The sequence below is a fragment of the Carya illinoinensis genome, chromosome 11 (genome assembly GCF_018687715.1).
Source record: "Carya illinoinensis cultivar Pawnee chromosome 11, C.illinoinensisPawnee_v1, whole genome shotgun sequence".
Classification (NCBI taxonomy): domain Eukaryota; kingdom Viridiplantae; phylum Streptophyta; class Magnoliopsida; order Fagales; family Juglandaceae; genus Carya; species Carya illinoinensis.
In genome coordinates this window covers 42,767,172-42,781,094 of record NC_056762.1, presented here as the reverse complement: position 1 = coordinate 42,781,094, position 13,923 = coordinate 42,767,172, and the positions used below count along the sequence as shown (strand labels likewise).

The 13,923-nt window shown below is 38.0% G+C and overlaps 1 protein-coding gene across 4 annotated transcripts in view; it reads left to right on the top strand.

Annotated features, from left to right (window-relative positions):
• Positions 1-12,576, top strand: part of LOC122280427 (pentatricopeptide repeat-containing protein At4g04790, mitochondrial-like) — a 29,541-nt gene extending 16,965 nt beyond the window's left edge. For 3 of the 4 annotated variants that reach the window (XM_043091323.1, XM_043091324.1, XM_043091325.1), the window contains 7 exons: positions 7,349-7,468; positions 8,116-8,220; positions 11,003-11,167; positions 11,243-11,370; positions 11,457-11,535; positions 11,867-12,084; positions 12,291-12,576. In XM_043091323.1, the coding sequence (XP_042947257.1) occupies positions 7,349-7,468; positions 8,116-8,220; positions 11,003-11,167; positions 11,243-11,370; positions 11,457-11,535; positions 11,867-12,084; positions 12,291-12,483 (1,008 nt within the window). In that variant the 3' untranslated portion in view covers positions 12,484-12,576. Of the gene's footprint in view, positions 1-7,348; positions 7,469-8,115; positions 8,221-11,002; positions 11,168-11,242; positions 11,371-11,456; positions 11,536-11,866; positions 12,085-12,290 lie in introns of those variants that run through there. The other variant, XM_043091326.1, reaches the window with a different exon arrangement.
• The last annotated feature ends 1,347 nt before the right edge of the window (positions 12,577-13,923 follow it).

Here is a 13,923-nt window from a genome sequence, read left to right as displayed (position 1 = left end):
GTTGAGGGTTGGTAGCGGGTATTATTCTATTGCGGGGTCCTTCAAGAACATTGAGGATGGGTGGGAGTGGGCTCTTGCGGGAGTGTGTGGGCCTAACGTTGATAGAGGTAGAAGCTATTTGTGGGAGAAATTGGAGGGCTTGTATTCTTTATGGGAACTTCCTTGGGTTGTGTGTGGGGACTTCAATGTTGTACATTTCCCTTGTGAGAAGAAGGGGGCCTCTTCTTTGACAAGGGCGATGGAGGACTTCTCGGAGCTAATTTTTTATCTTAACTTGATTGATCTCCCCTTGCTTGAGGGGATTTTTACGTGGTCTAACATTAGAGGAGGGGGGTCAAGGCTGGATAGATTTCTAATCTCTACTTCTTGGGAGACTCAATATCCGGATCTACGTCAGAAGAGATTGCCTTGGGTTTGCTCAAACCACTTCCCCATTTTGCTAGATTGTGGGGGCATTCAGGGGATAAACGTTATTTCAAATTTGAGAATATGTGGTTGCAATCGATTGATTTTGAGGAGAGGGTGAGGAATTGGTGGGCTTCCTACTCTTTTAATGACATGCCTAGTTTCATTGTGGCTAATAGATTATAAGCTCTTAAATAGGCAATGGAACGGAATATTTCGGTATCGGTCCATTTTGGTGTACCATTTCGGGATAGATATTATATGAATATATTATATATATATATAATAACTATATTCCAAAATAAAATCAATACAAATCTTAAAAGCATACATACCTGATAAACTTAATAATATTTCTCAATAGTGAATACAAGTCTTAAACACACATATTTATAAAACTAAATAAAATATCATAAGTTCTCAATCCAACTGTTAAAATAAATAATCATTCATTTTCATCAATAAGACAAAAAGGATCAACATTAGCAAAGTTACTCAAAATATTTTCTTCAATGTCATTGTCACCACCATCATCATTGATATCAAGACCAACATTAACACCCTCTTCCAAATTTTGTGAGGCTAATGGCTCCTCAATACTTCCCCAATCCAAGTCTTCTCCATCAATAAGCTCGGATTTTTCAACCCATTCCTCCATCAAGTCAATATTCTCAAGATTGATTGGATCCAAAGCATCTATTTCCTTCTTTATGTTTCTGCCAAAATAAAAGTCACATGTAAGTGAAAATGTTACATATTTTTCAACAATTAGAAACATTATTTTTGAAAAATTTTATTCTCACGAAGCTTCAAGTTATAACGAACAAATACTAGATCATTCAAACGTTTATTCTCTAATCTATTCCTCTTCTTTGAATGAATAAACTCAAATGTGCTCCAATTTCTTTCACAGCCAGTTGCACTACAACTTTGACTTAATATGCGAATTGCAAATGTTTGAAGAGTTGGAACCTCATTTCCAAAAGTACTCCACCACGCAACTACAAGAAAAGTGCAATTATAAATTATTACTTCAAATTAAATAAAAGAATTAAAATATAGATTCACACTATTTAACAAAGGATATTGAGGTTACCTGGACTACTTTTTTCACGCTGACGTATTGCTATAGGTTGTCCAAAATCACTGTGTGCATTATTATACAAGTCAATTTGTTGAATGATCTCATCTTGCTTATCAATATCAAGTTCCAACTTTATAACACAGGTCATAAACCCTCTTGAAACATCATTTTTACTTTTAAAGCAATGGTTAAAGTAAATTTCAGGGTTAAGAAAACAACCTGTTGCATGTAATGGACTATGAAACTGCTTATCCCACCTAGCATCAATGACCCTGATGAATGGCACAAATGCAGAAACTTTGTTCTTCAATCTTGCTTTTATATTCTCTTTGGCTTTCTCCATTGCATCATACAAGCATCCCATTGCAGGCTTCTCATCCCCATTGACAAGTCGTAGTACTCGAACCAAAGGCTCGTTGATTGTTACAATAAACTGACATTGAGTCCAAAACTCTCTATCTTCTAGAACAATCCCGGCTATCTCCTTCCCTATGTTGCTTTTAAAATAACTTGATACAATCCACTTATCACAAGTAAACATTTGTCTAAGCTCTTTCCAAAACAAAAGTAAGCATTGGATAATTAAAAAAATTTGTAGCAAACCTTGTGACTTCAAGGCGACATAAATCATGACCTTTGGTGAAGTCTTTTCTCATCAAAGCCAAAACCCAAGCATGGTTATAAATGAATTTCGTTATCGTCCTTGCCTTCTTTATAGTTTCATCAATAATAGGAAAATGCCTGGGGTCACAAAAATTCTCTAATATCAAATCTATACACTGAGCTACACAAGGGGACCAAAAGAAAGAGCCATACTTCTATTGTAACTTTTTTCCTACAGCCTTGTAACTTGCATCATTGTCCGTTATGAATTGCACAACATTCTTCATCCCAACTTCTTGAACAACTTCATAAAAAATGTTAAATAATGTTTCAGCATCTTTTCTAAGGCCCGATGTATCAATAGACTTAAAAAACATTGTACCTTTTGGGCAATAAACTAAAAATTTAATTATTGGTTGTTGCCTCTGGTTTGTCCAACCATCTGTCATTAGTGAACAACCACTATTCCTCCAAGATGTTTTAATATCTAAGAGATAATTCTGAACCTCAGTCACAGAATTCTTCAACAGATTTCCTCTCAACTCATGTGAAGAAGGATCCTTGAATCCTGGCCCGATGACAGCTATGGCATCTATAGCTGGTTGATAAAACTTGGATTGAGATGCATTGAAAGGTAAATTAGCATCATATCACCAATTTGCTATAGCCATCTTTGCTTTGTCAATCATTTCCTTTGAACACATAGCACTCTTAATAGAAGGTTGAGACCCAGGAATTGTTCTTGGAGCAAAAAATATGCTAAATGTCCTCGTTGACTTTCCACCTCCTTTCTCCTTTCCCTTCCCCTTCCCCTTTGAATCATGAATGTGTCCTTGACTCCCTCCCTCATCATCATCTTCAACAATATCAACATCATTATATTTTAAATCTACAAGGCTTCCACATCCAATCTCTAAGCTTAGTTTTCTTTTCTTCTCTTTATTTTTTTTCATTTCATTGACCAACTCCTTCATTTGCCATTTTATATCATCAGGGACCTTTTTACATGCTTCTACATCATCTAAAATCCCACCTAGATGATACTTCAGCCTCGTGACTCTACCACCTCTAATTATTTTGCTACAATAGAGGCATTGAGTACTATTTCTTGCCCTTGGCACTACACGTGCATGGGCCCGTGCTGGATCCTTTAATCTAGCAGGAGCAACTATCGTGGAGGTAGCACTATTTGATTGACAACTAGACATTTATAATTTATATACTCCTACATTATGAAAAAAAAAAAAAAAAGAATCAACTCAAGATCCAAAAGCAGATCTATTATATATAATTCTATATGCACATATCTTACCAAATTCTCAATCTCAAATTCTCAATACACAGAGCAAAAATATTTTATATTTGTAAAATATGTTATTTGGAAAGAGTGAAACTAATTTGGAAAATTGGTATATTCTATTGAGATCTGAAAATATGACACATGACAAGATCTTAACACTCAAATGATAAAAGATGATTTAAGGGTGTAAATCAAGTACAGTTCAATTTATACATGATTAAGCTGAAGGGAAGTTAATGCAGCAATGCAAAAAATAGATGATGAACTACAGACTGCATCTGGAATAATCACATAGAATGATTTTAAGTTCCATAAAAGATCAGCTCTTTTTTATTTTTAAATGTTTATGAACTAATAACGGCAACAATTAAGAATATGCATTTGCACAAACAGGTGATGAGCATTTCACTCTTAAGTTATTTCCAAAAACACATAAAAATATGCATTCATTTAGAATCATAACAACCAACAAGATATGAACCATCAATTCACATTTCACAAACCAGGAAACACTTAATTAAATCCATAGTTCCTAACTTCCTAAATTAATCCTAAATTCTAATACCTGCAGTGGAGCCGATCTAGAGATATGATTTAGAATGGCAGAGGAACGACGGACTGACAGAGGCCAAGAGTCAGCTGCGGCCGTGAGATGGCGTCGTCGAGGACTCGAGCCACAACGTTGTCGTTGACTCGCTGCAGCTAATGAATCGATTCGTGGATGGCCGATGGTGTCGTTGCTGCTAGCCAAGACTCACGAACGAAGCTGTGACGTGGAGGTGGCGTCGTTAGAGTACTGTGGAGGAGATCAATGATCGAGCGAAGGCCAAGATGAAGGAATTACAAAAAAACCATTGCATGTTTAATTTCGGATTGAAAAGTGAAGTCAGGCCGGAATACTGGAGTCCGGCCGGAATGGACCGGAACGAGGCGAAATGGCTAGAATTTCGAGCGGTACGAAATATATAAGTAGACAGTTTTGGCTACTGTTCCAAAACGGAACGGATTTCAAAACTTTTGTTTAGACATACGAACGAGCAAAAGAATCTTCTATGGGAGGAATTGCATTCTCTAGAAGTCAAGGGAGGGGGGGGGGGATTAATGAAGAGACCTCTTTGAGGAAGGACGAGGTGGTGGCTGAGATAGAAAAGGTTTTGTTGTTGGAAGAAATCTCTTGGAGACAAAAATCTAGGTTGACATGGTTGAAGGAGGGTGATAAGTGCACTAAGTTCTTCCACAAAATAGCAAACTCACATAGGCGGAATAATGTAATTGAGGGCATTAAATCAGGAGATACGGTGTATCAAGCCCTAGAGGATGTTCAAGACCATATAGTGAGCTATTATGAGGAGCTTCTCAAAGAGGCTGCAGGATGTCCCCCCAAACTAGATGGTTTGTCTTTCGACCAGCTGGATGATAGCGTTGTAAGTTGGCTAGAGAGACCTTTTGATGAGGCTGAAGTGCATTAAGTGGTGCGTAGTATGAGTAAAGACAAAGCCCCGGGTCTCGATGGATTCTCTTTGGCCTTCTTTCAAGAGGGTTGGGATGTGGTGAAGGATGACATGATGCGAGCTTTTCAAGAGTTTCATCTCTACCACAAGTTTGAGAAGTCCCTTAATGCTACTTTTATTGCCCTCATTCTAAAGATTGTGGGGGCCATGGAGTTGAAAGATTTCCAACCTATAAGCTTGGTAGGAGGGATTTATAAAATCATTTCGAACGTGCTAGCAAATCGCATGAATTTGGTGATGGATAAAATAATCTCCAAACCTCAAGATGCATTTGTTCGGGGTCGACAAATTATGGATTCAATTTTGATAGCAAACAAGTGCTTGGACCGCCAGTTGAGGGATGGCATCCCGGGAGTTCTTTGCAAGCTGGATATGGAGAAGGCTTATGACTATGTGAGCTGGGATTTTTTGCTTTATATGTTACGGAGATGCGGATTTGGAGATAGATGGTGTGGCTGGGTTAAACATTGTGTTTCGACCGCCCGGTTCTCCGTGCTAGTCAATGGGACACCTTGTGGATTTTTTCAGAGTTCGAGGGGTTTGAGACAAGGTGATCCGTTATCTCCTTTTCTATTTGTTGTAGTAATGGAGGCGCTAAGTCGAATGGTGGAAGCTGCTGTAAGGGGTGGGTTCTTGACTGTTTTTTCAGTGGGAAATAATAGTAATGGGTTATCCATCTCCCGTTTATTGTATGCAGATGATACTTTAATTTTCTGTGATGCGGACAGTGGACGACTTAAAGTTCTAAGGGCTGTACTTCTGTGTTTTGAGGCGGTTTTGGGTCTAAAGGTAAACTTGGGAAAGTTGGAATTGGTTCTGGTGGGGGAGGTGAAGAATGTAGACTATCTAGCTGATTTGTTGGGCTGTAAAGTGGCGGCACTCACCATGTGTTACCTCGGACTTCCTTTGGGAGCATCTTTTAAAGCAAAATCTATTTGGGATGGGGTTGTAGAGAAGGTAGAAAAAAGATTGTTAGGGTGGAAGTAGCTTTACCTTTCAAAAGGTGGGAGAGCAATTCTTATCAAAAGTACCCTCTCCAATCTCCCTAGTTACTCTCTCTATATCCTCTACCGGTGGGGTGGCTAATCGGATTGAAAAAAATTTTAGACCTTCTTGTGGGGTGCTTTGGGTGAGGAACACAAATTTCATCTTGTGGGTTGGCCAAAAGTGTGCAGTCCAAAGGAGACGGGAGGCTTGGGGGTGCGTAATTTGATTGCTTTCAACAAAGCTTTATTAGGGAAGTGATTGTGGAGATTTCAATCGGAAGAGGATTCATTGTGGAGAATGGTAGTGGAAGGGAAGTATGGAGTTGGTCGGGGGGGTTGGAGTTCTAAGGAGGGTAGGGGGAATTATGGAGTGAGTCTTTGGAAGTTTATTAGAAAGGGGTGGAAGGTGTTTGCAACACATACCAATTTTGAGGTTGGTGAGGGTACAAGAATCAGTTTCTGGTTTGATGAATGGAGTGGAGAGAGAGCTCTATTTTCTGTTTTTCCAAGAGTTTTCAGATTAGCCAGAGATCAACAAGTTGCTGTTTCAGATGTGCTCTGTTGAGCCAATGGCATAGTGTACTGGAATCCGTCCTTTTCCAGAAACGTGCAGGACTGGAAGTGGAGGAGATAGGAGGTTTTTACAGTTTTCTTTACTCCATGAAGATAGGAGTAAATGGGAGAGAGAGAATGCTGTGGAAACACTTGGGGAACAAAAACTTTTCTGTCAAATCCTTTCACAAGGTGTTGCAAGACCATCAGCCTATTAAGTTCCCTTGAAAGAGTATATGGAGAGCTTCAGTGCCAACTAAAGTTGCATTTTTTGCCTGGACAACAGCTTTAGGTAAGATTTTGACGGCTGACAATTTAAGGAAAAGAGGGTTGATTGTGTTGGAGTGGTGCTACCTGTGTAAGAAGAACGGTGAAACGATTGATCATATTTTTCTGCATTGCGAAGTGGTGAGGGAGCAATGGGATGGCATTATTAGTAGGGCTGGGTTGAATTGGGTCATGCCCAAGAGCGTGGTAGATCTTTTAGCATGTTGGAAGAGACACCATCAAAGCTCTCAGCTGGCTGTGATGTTGGAGGATGATTCCTTTGTGCTTACTGTGGTGCCTTTGGATGGAAAGAAATGAGAGATGCTTCAACAATAAGGACAGAACAGTGGGGGAAATCTGGAACTTTTTTGTATTTTCTTTGGTCCAATAGTTTTCTGCTATTGTACTAAAGGGACGGAATGTTCATGAGTTTTTGATTTCTTTTCAGCTTGCTAGAGTGTAAGTAGGTGTCTCTTTTGTATACTTTCTGTGTACATGGACTTTGCCTAGTTGTATTCGATCAGTAAAGATTATTACTTATAAAAAAAAAAAATTATTAGTGATTGTAGAAGGTTTAAATTAATATAGCTTCTGCTTCAAATATTTCGCAAACTTACTTTTTTTGCTCAATGTTCTGCAGAAAAACACCTATGCAGCACTGATGGTTCTCAAGCAAATGAAACTAGATGATGTAAAACCTGATTCTCAAACATACAGCTATCTGATAAGTCATTGTGACTGTGAAGAGGATATCATCAAGGTAGTTCAAAATTTATGTTTTGCCCAAGGCTTTGTATACTTCCTGTGTACATGGGCTATGCCTATTTCATTCGTATGAATAAAACTAACTTCTTATAAAAATAAAAGAGTACATACCTATCTATCCCAGTGTTGATATTTGTATCGGTTTTCATTTTCACAGCAAAAAGCTTGCTGTGAGATTGTAACCTCCTTAATCTGCCCACCTTTTTCTTTGTTTACAAAATGTGAAAAGTGGCATGGACTTGTTCTTGCAACATAAACAAAAAGCACTCAAAAAAGCCAAAAGCAAAAACAATGCAGAAACAAAATCAAGTTTATTGAACCTTTATTTATTTGTTTAACATGCTTCGATATAATACTGGTGAGCTCATTGGTTGCCTAATTTGGTAAGGACAATATTGTTGAGTGTAATTTTATAGAGTGCTATACCATGGAAATTACATGAACCATCACCTATTTTTGGGACACCTGTCTGTACGTAGCCCCTTGCTTATGTCTTTGATGACAATTCATGCAGTAACTTAATAGCTTTTTTCGCATCCACACACATGTGATGAGTGGCTGGGGGAGGGGGTGGCATGATACTTTACTGTTTCTTAAAATTGTGAAAGCTAAACATGTTGTGGTCTGATTATCTTCCTGTAGTATTATGAAGAATTGAAGTGTTTTGGAGTTGTCATCACAAAGCAAATTTTCATGTCACTTATAAATGCATATGCAACTTGTGGACAGTTTGAGAAGGCAAAGCAGGTATCTCTTGATGTCACTAGTTGCTTGTACTGGATTCTGTTGGTTCAAGGGTAAAAGGGAATTAACATGCAATTTGGGATGTAGGTTAAATTGTGAGAAGTTATTTCATATATGACTTATCTTCATTATTATTATTATTATTATTATTATTATTATTATTATTATTATTATTATTATTATTTTTATGAATAAAAAATTTTATTGAGACAAGTAGCAAGGCAAAGCCAAGTACATAGGAAGTATACAAAAACTGAACCTAGTTACAAGTCATGAACTAGAAAAAGAAACAGGGAAATCATGGACACCAGTTCCATTAAACACAATGGTCGAAGCCCTTTGAATTAAGGTATCAACCATTCCTCTCATCCCAAATACACCACATAAGGCATAAAGGGATCATATTCCAAACAGCACCGATTTGCAAATTACCCCTTAAACCTCTCCAACAAGCTAAAAGATCCACCACCCTCCTAGGCATCACCCAAGCCATTCCACTTCTATTAAACACTTCATACCATAACGCCCTAGTCACCTCACATTGTAATAATAAATGATCCATCGATTCACCAGCTTTCTTAACTAAGAAACACCAATCCAAAACAATAAATCCACGCTTCCGGAGATTGTCCAAATTCAAAATCTTCCCTAAAGAAGCAGACCAGCCAAAGAACGCCACCTTTGAAGGTACCTTAGTCTTCCAAACACTCGTCCAAGGAAAGGAGTATACCCCATTTGGCCTAAGCAACTTATACAAAGAACAAACTGAAAACTGCTTGTTACCAGAGTGTCTCCAGACCATCTTATCGCTCACATCCTGCCCAAGCTGTGTAGCTTACAGTAAACCAAACAATTCAGAAACAACATCTATTTCCCAATCATTAACGGCTCTAGAAAATAGAACCTTCCAATGTGGTGAACTACTGGAAGAGTCCAAAACCTCAACCACCGAAGCATCTGGATATTGAGAAATACGAAAGTGGTCTGGAAAAACAATGCTAAGAACCCCTACCACCATACCATGGATCATGCCAAAAACGAATTTTGGAACCATCACCACAAACAACCGAAAAAAACCTGCTTTACAAAATCATCCCATCCACTCCTAATACACTTCCACACCCCCACACTATGAGTACATCTAACCTCCTTGGAACTCCATCCCCCCCAATGCACTCCCATATTTTGAGTCAATCACAGATTCGCAATCCTGATGATACCTCCAACCACTTCCCCAGTAATGCTTTATTGAGGATGCTCAGTTTCCTAAACCCCAACCCACCCCACAACAAGGGAGTACAAATCTTATTCTAACCAACCAAATGGAACTTAGCTTCCTCCCCTAAACCTCCCCACAATAAGTATCGAAATAACTTCTCCAACCTATTTGCCACACCAACAGGAATAGGAAATAAAGATAGAAAATAATTACTTAGATTAAACAAATTACTTTTAATAAGAGTGATTCTTCCCCCTTTTGACAAAAGGGAAACCTGACAATCCAAAATACTTGCCAATCTTTGCATATTTCTCACTTGGCCCACCGGAACCATCTCAGACTTACCCAAATTAACCTTAAGGCCAGACACAATCTCAAAACAAAGCAAAAGTGCTCACAAAGATTGGAAATGACCAGGATCTACATCACAAAACAGCAAAGTATCATTTACAAACAAAAGATGAGAAACCGTAGTCAAACCATCCTGATACAGTGATACCCGCCCACTATAACCTGATAACAGCCCACCATCAACTGCTGCCCCCAACATATGACTAAGAGCATCCATCACGATGACAAAAAAAGGAGACAACGTATCCTCTTGTCTCGAACCATGGGAACTGTTAAAAGAACCCTTCAGGAGAACCATTCACTAATACTGAGAAACAGGTAGTCGAAACACAATGTTTGATCCATCCACACCACCCCAAATCGACATCCCCCAAAAGGTAAAACAGAAAATTCCAATTAACATGATCATAAGCCTTCTTCATATCAAGCTTATATAAAATATCCGGCCCACCCGATTTCATTCTACTATCCAAACATTCATTTGCTATTTGCTACATCTTCATTATTTTGGTTCATTATTCTGTTATTTCAAATGAACCTGGATGAATCATATTGATGATGTTAATAGAAGATGTAGCGAGCTCTTAGAAACCTTATATTCAAGATTTTTGGTCTCCATGATTCATGGTAATTGGAAACCATACTTGACTATAATGATCCTACTTTTTCCAGGAAAAATATTGCACACTCTTGTAACTTAGAGAATGTGAGTTCTGTTAGAAGTGTTTAGTAAAGCAAGATGTTTTTTCTTTTAGAATACAATGGATAAAAATTAGATTTTTTTTCTAAAAACTTCAACTCGCTGAGTAGTCTACAGTACTGAAGACTTTCTTACTTCTCTGCTCATTTTCTTTCGCTTTCCTTGCAAATATCTTTTTTTTTTATAAGTAATCAAAATTGTATTAATTAAAGAAAAGGCCTAGCCCAGTATGTACATCAACGACATCTGGCATCAACGACATCTCTTCCTTACAGAAAATCCATCTTTTATGCAAATAAAAACCCGTCTTCTTAAAAAAAAGGTTGAATGAATTTAATTTAGAGAAAATAACTTCCCTTCTAATTACATTTCCTATTTCTTGAATTGGGTAAATCCATTGCATTTTTTTTCTTTTTATGTAATTTAGTACTGACTTCCTTTTCTTTCTCCTTTATGTCTTTCTTGCTAATGTTTTGTTTCTATTTGATCCAATCAATATCTATTTCATCCGGTAGGTTCTCTCAGATAAAGGAATTCCTGTTAAGAACCTGAATGAAATTAAGAGTGTGCTTGTGTCAGCTCTTGCATCACATGGGCAAATGTCTGATGCCCTCGACTTATATGAAGAAATCAAGCAAGCTGGATGCAGTTTGGAATCTAAAGCTCTTAAAATTCTTATTGTAAGCTCTTCAATCAATGATTTTGTACACTATTATTTCCTAAATGCAATGAGGATTTTTTCACTCATCGCATAGGAGCATTTTCAATCCGATGGAGAGTTGGGTAGATTACTTCAGCTACTCAAGGAATTGAAAGGTCTGGAGCATTGGGTTGATGGTTGCTGCAGGGTTATCTTATATTGTGTTCAATATAAACATTTAAGGTCTGTTGAAACATACTGTTTCAATTTATGAGAATTTCTTAGCATACATGTACCAGTTTTCTTAAATTCATTCTTTTTTAATTTAGTTCTGCTGTTGATTTGCTCAAGCAACTTAAGGATGAATTAGGTGATGATGAATTGGCTATGGAAGTTGTTTTTGATGAGGTTTGCTCTTCTCTTTCATCTGTTACATTTTGTAACTATAAACTTCTTTGAATTCATGTATCTATTCAATTTGGTTCAAGTATCTTTACCAAAGGATTCTCATTTGTTAGAGTAGTTGTGGTTGGGAGACCTCGTTCAGACTTTTCCCCATTATGATGTATGTATATAATGTCTGGGGCGATCTGACAGACATTTTAGGCTTCTGTTTCTTGGTACTGCCCTATGGATATTTATCTTTACGTATCGATTTTAATTTAGAAAATGTTTGTCTTCATAATGGTGCTATGGCCTATTTTAGAGTTGAAATCATGTTCCGCCCATACATATGTAGGTATTTTCTCTGATTGGCGAGTCGGAGCCTACACATTTGCAGATTGGACTGGACTTGCTTCGGGTTGTCAAGGATGAGCTTTGCCTTACTCCTTCCCGGAAGTGGCTTGATTTCCTTCTCAGTGCTTGCGTCAATGCCAAAGATTTGCAGAGTTCCCTTAAGATTTGGAAAGAATATCAAGCTGCTGGCCTTCCTTATAACGTCCTCAGTTTCTTGAGGTAAGTAATGATGGTTATTCATTTTCTGAATTGCATTAGGTGAGCATACCTCTTACTTCAGCACCTGGTTTATTGGGAATAGTTCCTAATTGTCTTTGGACTAAACGGCACATCCTCCCACCAAATTCAAAGGGGTGGGAGGGAAGTGACTGGTAAATTCTAGTAGCCTCTCTATTTACTTATTTCCGTTTTTGAAATGATTGCAGAATGTATCAAGCCCTTTTAGCATGTGGGGACTATAAGGCTGCAAACATCATGCTCGAACAAATTCCAAAAGATGATCCCCATGTTCGTTGTGTCATCAAAGCTTGTCAAAAATGTTATATTGTTCTGGATGATCCCACAAAGAAAAAGAAAAAGAAAAAGAAAAAAGAAGGAAAAATGAGAGATGAAGAGTAAAAAATAAAATGATCAGAACCGACGTCCAATATTTTTGTTTATGTTCGGAAATTACATCATTATCTAATTCATATTATGAGGGCAATTTTCACATGAGTAATATTATACACCACACTACCATTTCACTTACATTCCATAATATATGATGTGGCGTATTCATCACTATTTGATGATAAAGAAACATGCAATAAATGATCATTCATGGTGATAAATGTGACACATCTTATTTAAAAAAATGTAAATGAGATGATAGTATGGTATATAGAATTTTTCTTTTCACATATGTCACCAAGTCCATGAGTTGCTAGACTCTTTAATTTACACTATTAACAGCATCTGTAGCATCATATCATCTTTGCCGTTCTATTTATTTATTTTTTTCTTTTTAAACACGTAAGAAAAACTGCCACTCTAGAAGAGGCTAGAGGGATATTTAATATTTATATTTGGTTAAATCTATTTTTTAAACTCTTGCCATCTAGGGCTGTTTATCTGGGTCGGATAAAATTCGGCCCGGACCGAAATCCGGTTATATCGAATTCTGGTTCCGGTTCCGGTTTTCGGCCCGGATCAAATTCGGGCCGGAACCCGGATTTAAAAAAACCGGATTAATCCGGTTCGGGTACCGGATTTTAAATCCGGGACCCGGGTTTAAAACCCGGTACCCGGATGTTATAAACTAAAAAAAACCCTAATTCTACCCGCCGCCCCCCCTCCCCCCGAGAGACCCATTTTAGATGGGATCGAATCATCTCTCTCTCTCTCTCTCTCTCTCTCTTCTCTGCTCTGCGAAGTGATATGTTCGGTTTACTCCATCTGCACACCCATGATCTCGTTGTGGTCTCATCGGAGTAGAAGGTTGCGATTTTGGTGAAAAACTGGGATGGGTTTTGGAGGTCGGCGGATTTGGTGAAAAACTGGGATGGGTTTTGGAGATCGACGGATTTGGTGAAAAACTGGGATGGGTTTTGGATTTTGTTGTTCTTTTTCAGTTGTGTTTCAATTTCCTTCCACTTGGTTTAGTTTTTATTTTTTTTTTTCCTTTTCTCTTTTTCTCTTCGAGTTTCATCTAATTTATGAAGCTGGGTCTACCTCAAACTTGGTTGTTATTGAGCTTGAACATGGCGAAGCAAGTTTCAATTACAGAGCATGTAAATAACAGAGCATGTTTATCCTTTCATTACAGAGCTTGAACATGGCGAAGCAAGGCTAATCTGTTTGACCCAAATAAAACCTTTCAGTTGTGTTTCATTTATCAGATTAAAAAAAAAAAAGATACGGGTTTAATCCGAAACTCGGAATCCGGGTTTTGAAAAACCTGGATTCATCCGGGTTCCGGCCCGTTTCTGATCCGAGATAATCCGGTCTGGGTTTCGGCCCGAATTTAAATTCCGGGTTCCGGTTTGGGTCTAACTAGATTTCCGGGTCGGAACCCGGATG